Raw genomic sequence first — 12,884 nt, 5'->3', positions numbered from 1 at the left:
GAGCTTCTTACCATCTCTCCTGAACAGTCTGGCCCTCATTCTCAGAATATGCCCCTAGTTCTAGAATCCCTAACCACGCAAATAGTTTATCTTCATCTACCCTGTCTTTTCCTGAAGATCTTGAAGATTTTGATCAGATCACCCTTACCATCTGAATTCTTGAGAAAATGGGCATAATTTGTTTAATCTTTCCTCATACGTTTTGCTCCAGATGAATGATTAAATTCCTCCAATATAACAGTGAATGTACCTCAAAATTATTTCATTAGCTGTGTCGGCTTTGGGACGCACAGTGGTTGTAAATTGAGGTCTTTCTTTTGTTTAATTCAGGATCAGCACAAGTGACAAGTGTTTACTGACTTCTGTAAATGGAGAAATGAAACTGAAACTTAACAGTCAAATAAGCTACGTTTCTGAGGAAATTGAAACCAATTTGGTATTGACTTGGAATCAAGTGCCAAACAAATAAATCACAAATGTAAACTTTGAACTGGGTAGAGATATAAAGCAATGACGTGTCACTTCGATTTGATGGAAAGTCTTAGTAACTGGATCTCACTATTTTTCTCAAATATATGAGGCGGAGTTTGCAGCTGGTTTATAAGAGCTGTGGTAACACCAACTTCACATTGTGTGAAAGCTGGAAAGATGGATTTGGATTTGTACAGAACTGAACCGAGGAAGCTGGATGATTTCATTAAACAAAACCTGGAGCCGAATGAATTTAACATCGAAGTGAGAAATGCAATACACAGAATCTGTGAATTTTTAAAGAACCGATGTTTTATCAAACAACCTGGGATCAAAGTTATCAGAGCCGTCAAAGTAAGTTACGTTGTGTTTAACACAGTATGAGACTAGTGTTTACAGTAAATAACTACTTACAATACTCTGAGCTTTATAAATGTTTCAGAATGAAGCTGATTTTTATTATGGTTGTGAGATTTTCAATTTTAACTTTCAACTTGTCTATGTTATCCTTCCTTCTCTCCAAAGGACTAGAATCTGATGTGAGATAGAGTTCCAAGGGAAATGATGGGGTCCCCATGATTTCAATTTAAATGAATGGGATGAGATGGGCTTGTCAATATTTCCTGTGAATTCTGTGCATTTAAATGGAGTAGGTGTGCCAGGCACTGACACAAATCACCAGGAAAATCAGACTAAAAGTGTTTTTCTCAGCCTAAAACATCAGCTTGTTTTAAAGACTCTGCTGCTTTCAATGTATATCTGCTGAAGGGAAGACTTACTTCAAGTCTGTTTCTCTTTAATCATTATTTTCAGTTGTTCAACAATCAAAAGTAAATTATTGTAAGGTGTTGTAAATCTGCTTCTGAAATCAAAAATAGTTTGAATTCTTAAAGTGACTTTCAAAGCAGATGTTGGCAGTACAATATACAATATACCCAACAATCTGGGGAAAGTGTGGCACACCCCTCCTTTTGCTGCATTTCACCAATTCTGCCATCATGCACTCAATCTACAGTCAGTTAAAATGAAGAAAGAACATGGTGGGCACAATTGTCTTTGTTGGCAGATAATAAGAGTTGGGACTTTAGAAGTTAATTCATTGGGTTCTTGACCAAGGATCTCCCGAAATTGACATGGAGATAGCTGCTCTTAACAGGAACTAACAGACTGGGCCTTCAGCTTTGACAATCACATGACTTTCAGCTTCAGAGAAGCATACAGTTGTATGAACAGGGAAGTAACTAAAACAGCAAATCAGTATGATTGTGGCCTCCCAACAAATTCTTAACCATTTGATTTCTAGACTCTTTAATTCAAACAGGACTTCACAATGAGGATGTTAGTGTGCTGGGTGGGATAGGTTGGTTGTCAGATGGTGTCGGTGGGGAAGGGGTGAGGAAAGGTCGGTTGTGTGGGGAGAGTACAGGTAGAATATAGAGAGGGAGAGGACCCAGTCACGTCAGGAAACTGGAAACTGCCAGGCAAGTCTCAGCCATCCCATAATACCCCTGTTAAGAAATCCCTCAAGGAGCCTAACTTACTATCTGCCTCATGGCAACGTTGCTTGGAAACTGGCACACTGGCCATTTTGAAACACCCTCTGACCAAACGTTCAACCGAGTGTGTCTGTCATATTAACTCTCGCTTACCAGAAGGAGGAGAAAACAAATCACAGCAAAGTGGTACTTAGTGACTTTAACCTTTTTCAAATTTGCTCACTTTGGAAAAAGTCACCGTGCCAAGTATCACAGGGTCTAATTTTCGTTTTGTTATTTTATTTTTGTGCATAAACAGAGGTTTGTTTGACTGCTTCTGATTTGACATCAACCTTGCCAATAACTGTCCAAAATATTGCCCAGGCCGACAACACCACTCTGTCAACTACAGACTAACGTGTTAAAGTTGCAGAGATTCATAAAGCTGTATAGCATGGAAACGGATCCATCAGCCCAACTCATCCATTTCTTAACAAATTCCTCGCCATCCAAGCCCTTAACTCTATAGCAGTCCCAGTCTATGTTTGAAAAGTTAAAATCCCCTCCCATAACCACCCTATTATTCTTACAGAAAACGGAGAGCTCCTTACAGATTTGGTTCTCAATTTCCCGCTGACTCTTGAGGTGTCTATAGTCTAATCCTAATAAGGTGATCATCCCTTTCTTATTTTTCAATTCCACCCAAATAACTTCCCTGGACTTATTCCTAGGAATATTCTCCCTAAGTGCAGCATAATATTATCCCTAAGCAAAATCACCATTTCCCCTCCTCTCATGTTCCTCTTTCTGTCCTTCCTATAGCATCTATACTCTGGAACATTAAGGTGCCAGTCTGTCCATCCCTGAGCCATGGCTCTGCAATTACTAAGATATTGCGGTCCCATGTTCCCAACCATGCCCTGAGTTCATCTGCCTTCCCTGTTAGGCATCTTGCATTGAAATAAACGTAGTTACATTTATCAGTCCTACCTTATCCTCTACTTTGTTCCTACCCGTCCTGACTGTTTGACTTGCCCCCTTTCCCAACTGTATCAGTCTCAGATTAATCTCTTTGCTCACTGTCTCCCTGAGTGTGTGCGTGTGTGTCCCTCCCTGGCTTTCAGCGGTCTATTCGCCTGAGGGTCCATCATCCCTACCCCCTACATTTTCCAAAGCAGCATTCTTGTTTGAGATGAGGACAGCCACACAAGATTCCTGCATTACCTGTCTCCCTCTCATACCCAGTCTGGATATAACCCATCTACCTGATTGTATCGTTGGTTTATCTCCCTTCCTGCAACTGCTATCCCTCACATCCCCTAAATCCTGTAAATTCTGCACTGTTTCTAACTGCCACTCCAATTTATCCATGCGATCCGATGGGTTCACAACCAAACACACTTCCTGCAGACATAATCAACAGTAACATCGATGCTTTCTCTAATCGCCCACATCCGACAGGAAGAGCATATTACTTTACTGAAGGACATCTTTGTACCTTAATAATCTACACACCTAGAAAATAGTCATGTCTTACTAGTCTAAAAACGATGCCCAGGCTAACTTAGCACCAATGCTTTTGTATTTTAAAAGTTTAATCAAGAGACAGATCTCAATAAAAAAAAAACAAAAAAACCCCACTCTGCTCACTATTGTAGATTTACAAAACCAGTAAGGTTACACTGAAAAATTTGCTACTTTGCTGCACCCCTCCTGTAAGGTTTCTCCAAGGTCGGTTGTGAATTTCACTGTTTGGAGTTTGTCTAAAAAAAATGAACAATGTGCAGAGATACTTGAAACCAAGCAGCAGAGGCAGTTAGCTGTGTCGGTTGTTTTTACCCCTACTATTGAGTCAGACAGCTGTGCAGATTTACTGCTCCATTTGACTCACCTGCCTTTAGCTCCCTTCCTCCTTTTTAAAGTGCTGTTATTTTGATCATTTTTTCCCCAAAGTTCCAAAACAATGTAACAGCTTATAAAACAATAATTACTGATCATAGAATTCAAGGAAATCAGCTCCAACACTGAAAATACCTCAAAGAAAGAGCAGCTCGTACAGCGACAATGTTTTCCTCCATCTTGCAACCTTGTAGTGCTGTGACCTATCATGTGATGGCACCTTCACAAAAAGAGGACAAGAGGAGAAAAACACCATGGAAATAGCAGCAAAAAGTATACCGATGTGAATGCTGTCCCTAACACAATGGTATAGATAGCCAGCAGTGCTTAGACAAATGTATTCAAAATTTCTGAAATGGCCAAATTCGTTGATCATTGAAATGTTCACAAATATTTTTTCTATCCTTTCTCCTCTGCAGGGAGGGTCTTCAGGCAAAGGAACGGCTTTAAGGAATGGTTCAGATGCAGATCTTGTTGTCTTCCTCAACTTTTTCCAGAGTTTTGAGGAGCAGAGAAACAAGAGAGAGGAAATTCTTGAAGGAATTCAACAAGTATTGACAGAGTGTGCACCAAGCATTGCTCATAAGATTAGTGACATCAACATAACTCTTGTATCGAACAGCAACGTCCCACCAAAATCATTGAGCTTTGCTCTAAAATCAAAGAAGAAATACTCAGACAGTGTGGAATTTGATATTTTGCCAGCCTTTGATGCACTGGGTAAGAATTTATGTTAGTGTAATTTTTAAGCTCCAGTATAATTTTAGATCTTTCACAAACCTCTGCTAATCAAGGAGATTGACTATTATTCATATTGTTTCATAACACGTCCTGTTTCTAGTTAAGGCGATGGAGCAATTAGCTTTTGTATATTTATCTAGGCCCAAACATCTCAGTAGTGGCAATCATCCTTAAATTGCATTTTTTTTTAACAATATGATAGAGGACATGCACATGAAAAAGATATGAAAAAGTGATCAAAGACAGATCAGAATGTGGAATAATCAGATTGAACCGTGATCTTATTGAGCAGGGGAGCAAGCTCAAGAAGTCGAGTGCCGACTCTTAATTTTAATTTGTGTATTTGTATGACAGGCTTAGCTTATATTTGCAAACTGAACTGAGATGTTTGAAGTAGTGATCAAATCTGCATTTAATGTCTCTAGCTTAAAGGAGAACAGATTGTGAACCACATGTATAGTGAGTTAAGTTGAGTAAATTGCAGCTTAATCGGGGAGGTGTGTTTAGACAGTGAGAAAGGAGGTAAATGCTTAGGTGCTCAATCTCTAGCTTATATCTGACCACAAATGCCACAGTTTCTGTTGCTCATCAAATGTTTAATTTCCTACAGAAGGATCATCAAATGGAAATACAGCCCATCTCAGGCTAATAAAATTCGTAAGCGAAAATGGTGATCCATGTGGGGAATTTTCTGCATGTTTTACTGAGCTTCAGAGGAATTTTGTGAAGCAACGTAATGCAAAACTTAAAGACTTGATTCGCCTGCTAAAATATTGGTACAAAGAGGTGAGTGACTGGGGAACATGGCTTGAAGAATGTAGGGAGATTGTAGCGCCACATATAAAAAGATGGTGTTTCTATAGTTATATCATTGACAAATATGACTGATGAATTCGGGCTTCGTCCTTATTAAAAACCTGTGAACACTTGCCTAGAATGCTTGTTTGCATAGAAAAGGATTGGCAGAATCTTTGAAGGAGTGCTCCTATGAGCGGTTTCTCTCAGAGCTCCTCCAGCCTCTGCTAAAGGTGCAATAAAAGACCTGGTTGCTGTCTGAAGCCATATAAAAGAAGTACCCATATTTTTAACAGTTGAACAATTTAACCTCCTCTTTCAAGAAACTGACTTCAATCGAAGTTGCTGGAATGACTTTAGAGAAAGGGCAGATCCTGTACACCTTCAGCTTAGGTTAAATACATCTCAGAATCAGATCTTGATTCTCTAGTGTAGTCATGAAAAAAATTCCCTGATGCCATATTGTGTGGAGGAGCTGTATTGAAATTGATTACAGATCAGGGGTGGAGGCCAGTCCTTTAACCTGCACATATTTGGGCAGCACAGTGGTTCAGTGGTTGGCACTGCTGCCTCACAGCACCAGGCACCCGGTTTTGATTCCAGCCTCAGGCGACTGTCTGTGCGGAGTCTGCACATTCTCCCTGTGTCTACATGTTTCCTCCGGGCGCTCTGGTTTCCTTCCACAGTCTAAAGATGTGCAGGTTAGGTGAATTGGCCATGCTAAATTGCCCATAGTGTTCAGGGATGTGTTAATTAGTTATGTGTAAATGTAGAATAATAGAGTAGATGAATGGGCTTGGGTGGGATACTCTTTGGAGCGTTGATGTGGACTTGTTGGACCGAAGGGCCTGTCTCCGGACTGCAGGGATTCCATTCTATTCTCTATATTTGAACATGGTTTTATATTTAAAGTGAAGACATGGGATTTCATCCTTAGTCTTTTACATTCCCTTGTGCCTGGATTGATCATCTCAGGTTATTTGAACAGGCAAATGAAAATTGTATTAACGTGATTAATCTTCACAAGAGCAAAGGCTGCATCCAATGGTTTAGTACCCAGAGTTCCAAAATGCAGAACTAATGGAATCAAATGTCAGTTCATTCAATGCTGAAAGAACAACTGTAAAATAATGAGATGGAAATTAGCCCTTGTTCCTGTCCCTGGGAAATAGAAGCAAAAATTAACAATTTCAACCAACATTTTAAGTCCAATCTGACTCTACTTCAGAGCTGAAAGGATGAGAAAATTGTGATTTTTATGCTGTTGACAGATGGGCAGGAGAAGTGACTCAAACAAATAGTGAGGGAACCCAGAGCAAAATGTGAAGGGTGGCTAATGGTGGTGAAGGAGAGATTGCCAGGGATAAAACCAGTTACAATTAAAGGCATGAAAAGGAGAAAATGGGTCCATGCTGCTGAGAGCAAAGACAACAAAACACAAACAAGATATGTCCGTGGGAGGGGATGTAAGAAAAATGGAGGCCACGTCAGGAATGTTAAGGTTCACAGAGGCAGAAACAGAAGTACAAGGTGGGAGTTGGCATGAATAATTTTAATGTCATGTTGTGTCTGCACATCAACCATTCAGTATGTCAAGCCACGGAAATTTGAGCTGGCTCCTGGTCAACGTCTGCCTGCTAAGTATGCGGTGGAGCTGCTGACTATCTACGCCTGGGAGCAAGGCAACGGGACTGAGAGATTTGTCACTGCTGAAGGTTTTCGGACAGTCCTTGAGCTGATCTGCAACTATCAAAATCTGCGTATTTACTGGACCAACTACTACAATGTCGACAATCAAGACATTGTAAATTTTCTGCGTAAGAAACTCTGTGGCAGCAGGTAAAAGCTTCAAATATCTTTTAACCTAAACCAGTTAGAACTGTTCCAATTCATGAGGTTTTGCTGCAGCTGTACAAAACTCTGGTGCGGCCACACTTGGAGTATTGTGTACAGTTCTGGTCACTGCATTATAAGAAGGATGTGGAAGCTTTGGAAAGGGTGCAAAGGAGATTTACTAGGATGTTGCCTGGTATGGAGGGAAGGTCTTACAAGGAAAGGCTGAGGGACTTGAGGCTGTTTTCGTTAGAGAGAAGAAGGTTGAGAGGTGACTTAATAGAGATATATAAGATAATCAGAGGGTTAGATAGGGTGGACAGGGAGAGCCTTTTTCCAAGTATGGTGACGGCGAGCATGAGGGGGCACAACTTTAAATTGAGGGGTGATAGATATAGCACAGATGTCAGTGGTAGTTTCTTTACTCAGAGAGTAGTAAGGGTATGGAATGCTTTGCCTGCAACGGTAGTAGATTCACCAACTTTAAGTACATTTAAGTCATCAATGGACAAGCATATGGACGTACATGGAATAGTGTAGGTTAGATGGGCTTCAAATTGGTATGACAGGTCGGCGCAACATCGAGGGCCGAAGGGCCTGTACTGCGCTGTAATGTTCTATGTTCGTTCAGAGCACTCTCAAGTAAGGAAGCTGATTGCAGGACATTTAGTGATCTAATTGATCTTTAATACCTATCTTGTGGCATCTTTGGGTGTCAAGTAAGGGACATGCTGACATTGTTACTTAAATGTAATGCATGTACAGATCAATGATAGGAGTCAGTAATAGCCCATAACACTGGTTTTGTTGTGAAAATGTGCTCCTGAGCCCTCAGATTGGATGACATTCTCATTCACGAATTCTCATTCTCATGCTTTTAACATCAAATCAAACCTCTGCCTCTAGCTCCTTCCCCAATTAATGTTTCCAAGTCTTAAAATCTTTCCCTTTGTTTACAAACCTCCAAATCACCTCATTTGTTTACTGTACTTTGTGACTGTAACACCCTCCACCTATTGTTCCAGCTCATATCCTCAACCTCCTGTGTACTGTCCTTTCTCTTATTTTCCACTCGCATCAAAGCTTTAAGACACTAAAATAAAACAAAAAAAATGCTCATGCTGGAGACTGAAAACAAAAATAATAGAAATTACTGGAGAAACTCAGCAGGTCTGGCAGCATCTCTGGATAGAAAACAGAGGTAATGTTTTGTGACCCTTCTTCAGAACTTTACATCACATTGGTGCCATATTCAGAGCAGCATAGTGGCTCAGTGGTTAGCACTGCTAACTCACAGCATCAGGGTCCCAGGTTCAATTCTAGCCTCGGGCGACTGTCTGGTGTGGAGTTGGTACATTCTCCCTGTGGGTTTCTTCCGGGTGCTCTGGTTTCGTCTCGCAGACCAGGTGAATTGGCCATGCTAAATTGCATTAGTCAAAGGGAAATGGGTCTGGCTGGGTTACTCTTTGGAGGGCCGGTATGGGCTGAAGGGCCTGTTTCCACGCTGTAGGGAATCTAAACATTATAGAGCTCTCTATAAACATTTTCACTTCTTTTAATCTCATTTTGAATAGTGTCCTGGAGACCATTGTTCAAACCCTCACATTATAGTAATGGTCAGTGTCTACTCCACTCCATGAGCATTGTGGGATACTTAAAGTATTCAAACGTTATAAAAGTGTTAACCAATATAATTACCAACACAGTTAGATTTGAAAGATTATATTATCCATCTAGAAAGACCTTTCTCTGTTGTATGTATTGAATCTTGTGTGGATCCAGTGAATGGGATTGAAAGCACATTACGGCCCAAATAAAGTCACTGATAAAGGTGAAGTGAAGGATCTGGACTCCGAATGCTTTGAATTCATCAATGGCTGGATTTAAAGCAATCTGGCATGAGATTTCAGAGCATTAAACTGAGTGAGAAGAAATGTGCTAGTTTCCTCAGAAGTGAAGGAAGGCAGAAGGAAGACAATTTTTTTTAAGTGAACTGATGATGAATTTCTGTATCAGTTTACCACATGAAACTTGCTTTGAGACAATTGAGGCAAGCAAGTGCCTGAGTTGTGACAGTCAATTCCTGCTGTGAGTTTAATTCCTCAATAATACGGTAAAGTAGAAAGTCCCTGAAATACCTGCAGAGGTTAACAACGAAGCTTTGGCCGAGGATCGCAAATTCTGGTATCCATAACTCATGGGGCATCACTACTTCATCACAGATTGCTGGATTCTTTCCACACTAATAACAATAATCACCATTAAACTCAGTGTTACTTTGCTCAGAAACTCAGGTCTATGGTTTATAACAATTATTGGATGTGGTTTTATTTTGCAGACCAATAATCCTTGACCCGGCCGATCCAACTAATAATGTGGCTTCATCTGATGGATGGAACGTGATGGTCAAGGAGGCCAAGAAATGTCTCAGCTCTTCATGTGTCTCTGGAGTCCAAGCATGGAAGGTCCAGGTAAATAGATTTAGGAGACGCTTGACACGGGACACTGTTTCGTGTAGAAATTCTGGAGATTGAATTGTTAAATGACACAGTTCCTTCTCTTGACTTCAAGCCAGAAAGCATACCCTGGGTGTTCTATAGAGTCAGAAGGTGGGAAATCGTGCTTCACAAGAATCAGTGATGGATCTTTTGCTGTTAGTACTGTACATGACCAATTTATGGATGACACCTGATTGCAGAGTATAGTCAATATTGAGGGACATGGTAGCAAATCACAGTAGGACTTTAACAGACTTGGCAAAGAAACAAGTCATTGACAAACAGAAAGCCATACTTGATAAACATGAAACTGTACATTGACAGGGATAACAGGGAGGTAAGGGATGTCACTTATCATTTTAAAAGTGAACACTAGGTGGGGTAGTGGAACACAGGTAGCGTGGATTGCAATTACATCAATCACCAGAGATGGCTCCACAGATTATTGATAGCAGCCAGGAAGCAAACCAAGCACAAGGATTTATTCCTGGAGCCATGGAGTCAAAAAGTGGGCAACTTATTGTTGACCTTGAGATCTGAATGCATCCTGGTCATATTATAAAAAGGATCTAAAGGACACTGGAGCAGGTGAAGAAAATATTGAGAAGGATAGTGATAAAAAATATGTTTGTACACATTTCAGGAAAGAATTGGTAAGAAAAAAAAGAGGGCTGAGGGGATTTTGCAGTAGCAATCATGAAAATAATGACAGGTTTTAACTGAGTGGATTCAAAGACAATGTTACCTCATTTGGGGAAGAGCTTAACTAGATGGGAAGGTGGAACTCCCTGCAATGGGGGTGGTTGAAGCAAATAGTATAGATACATTTGAAGGGAAGCTGGTGAGGCATTGGATAGAGGAGGGAATAAATGATAGATTCCGACTTGTTAAAAATAGAGCAGACTTGAGAGTAAGTGCAAAGAATCTGTTGAGATTCCGACCAACCAAAAATATTGAGTGTGGGACATCAAGTACTAGATCAGACTTTGTGAAATGGGGGTGAACAAAGTTCTGTCTTTACTGACAATAAAATGCTTGACACAAATGTTCTATTTATCATCACAACAAGAATCAGGAGAGATGGGGAATAAAATTGAAAAATATACTTATTGTTGTATTTGTATTTAACAAACGAACACAGACAACTGTCTTTCCAGCCCCAAAAACAATTTTTTTTTAACCGTTTTAGCCAATGGCACAGTTTGAAATCACTGTGATTAGCCTGAATGACTCCTCATTACCCCTGATGGCCAACAGTGACACCAACATTTTAATGATCAAGAATCAAATCCAGCAAAACTGGGGCATTCCAGTTCACCAACAACGCCTGATGGTCAATGAAACTATTCTGAATGGTGGCAAAACCTTATTGGATTCTGGAATATTCTTTGATGCAAAGCTCCACCTACTTGTGACAAACTCAATGGAGATATTTGTAAGGCATCCAAATGGACGTAACCTGGAAATTAATGTGTCCCCGACTGACAAGGTTTTGAGCCTGAAAAATAAGATCCAAAATCTGGAGGGCATTTCTCCAAGCCAATATTACCTGACCTTTCAGTCACGAACACTAGAAGATAGCCACACGCTGGAACACTACGGCATTGATCAACATTGTACCATTGACATCAACTTGCGTCTCCGCGGGGGCAAGACATCTTGAAAATCAACGCAATATTAAAACGTTTAAAACACATTTTAATGAGACATCTTATCAACTGGATTTATTTGGAACATGTCGTAAATATAAGTACTACATATTAATCCTTTTCACTGATTTATATGTATCTGAAAATACAAAAATTAAAATGAAATTAATGTTGAGAATGAGATGAGACTTCAAGTAATGTTTAAAGTGGGATGACCCTGTGCATTTTGAAATATATATTCTACTTTTAATCACTGCAGGGAATGATACTTTGACTGGAATACTTTCTTATTTGAATGTGATTTCTTCCACTGCTCCTCCAGATTAGTTAATGTGACCAATCACTGCCTGAGGTTTTTGGGATCAGCCTGTAGTTTGGAAATAATTTGCTCCTCCTGTCTGTTCTGCATTGCACATTGGAGCTGGCAACAAGTGGCCTTTCTCTCAAAATTAATGAAATAACACACATTTGCATTATTTTTATTGCACAAATTCTGTTGCCAACTGCAGCAGTGAATTAATAAGCTCTTTTTAATTACAGAATGATTTTGTACCTTTATTGATTATGTACTTACTTGCTGTTTGGAATGTTTTACACATTAAAGTAAGGTAGGAATGTTATTTGTTAAGTATGTATTATCTATTACAATAGTCAATTGTATCGTAGAATTTATACAATTGAAGCAAAGCCATTCAGACCATCATTTTGAATCTGGAAATTTGAAGAACCTATCTAATTTCTTTTTTAAAAAAAATTCTCTCTATCTTTTTTGGAGGTTACTATTGAATCTACTGTGCAAAATCACAACAGACTGAATATGTAATATTGCTAAATAAAGGTCTTTGACAATAATGAGTTTGTTAATCAGTTCATTTACTCATTCAGTTTGAGATTTGTTTCTGGACCTGCAGATAATCTAATGGATATTATTCTTAGACTCTTTTCATAATAGTTCCAGATCACGAGTACCTTTCAGATGATGCCTGTCAACATGTCCATACACTGTGCCTGTTTCAACTCAACGTAATAGGTGACAGCTGTTCTCTTGTTACTTTCTTGACAGTTTAGACTCTGACCGGCTTGTTTAAAATTGAAGGAAAGCTTGGCAGTTAACTAGCAGTCCTTCCTATAATGGTTTTTGTCCATGGCAACTCCTCTCCTAATCACAATCCGTTTACAGCTAATCAGCACTAACTTTTCATTGTCATGTTGCTTTCTCTTACTAACCTTAACTCGATTTTTTTCCCTCCCCTTGTCCAGTCCCTTCCCATTTACGTACGCGATTCCTCTAAAACTTTACAGGAGTTTCAGAATTTCCAGTTACAGACTCCATCCACCTTCTCTTGACCATGGATATGCAATCCCTTTACACATCCATCCCAGATCAGGATGGCCTCAGAGCTCTCTGCTTCTTCCTGGGAAAAAAGGATCAAACCATCTCCACCACTACCACCCTCCGCCTGGGTAAGCTCGTCCTCACCCTGAGCAAGTTTTCTCTTAACTCCTCTCACTTTCCTCAGGAT

At 39.9% G+C, this 12,884-nt stretch overlaps 1 protein-coding gene across 1 annotated transcript; it reads left to right on the top strand.

The window, feature by feature from the left end:
- The first annotated feature begins 535 nt into the window (after positions 1-535).
- Positions 536-12,213, top strand: LOC148145369 (2'-5'-oligoadenylate synthase 1A-like). Its single transcript, XM_087999978.1, has 6 exons — positions 536-825; positions 4,265-4,565; positions 5,197-5,372; positions 6,970-7,220; positions 9,553-9,685; positions 10,902-12,213. The coding sequence occupies exons 1-6, from the start codon at positions 649-651 to the stop codon at positions 11,373-11,375; spliced, it is 1,512 nt and encodes a 503-aa protein (XP_087856104.1). The 5' UTR covers positions 536-648; the 3' UTR covers positions 11,376-12,213.
- The last annotated feature ends 671 nt before the right edge of the window (positions 12,214-12,884 follow it).

Source organism: Chiloscyllium plagiosum, unplaced genomic scaffold (genome assembly GCF_037043375.1).
Source record: "Chiloscyllium plagiosum isolate Xiang-an unplaced genomic scaffold, Cpla_swu_hap1 HiC_scaffold_24, whole genome shotgun sequence".
In the NCBI taxonomy this organism is placed as follows: domain Eukaryota; kingdom Metazoa; phylum Chordata; class Chondrichthyes; order Orectolobiformes; family Hemiscylliidae; genus Chiloscyllium; species Chiloscyllium plagiosum.
This window is presented reverse-complemented; position numbering and strand designations above follow the sequence as displayed.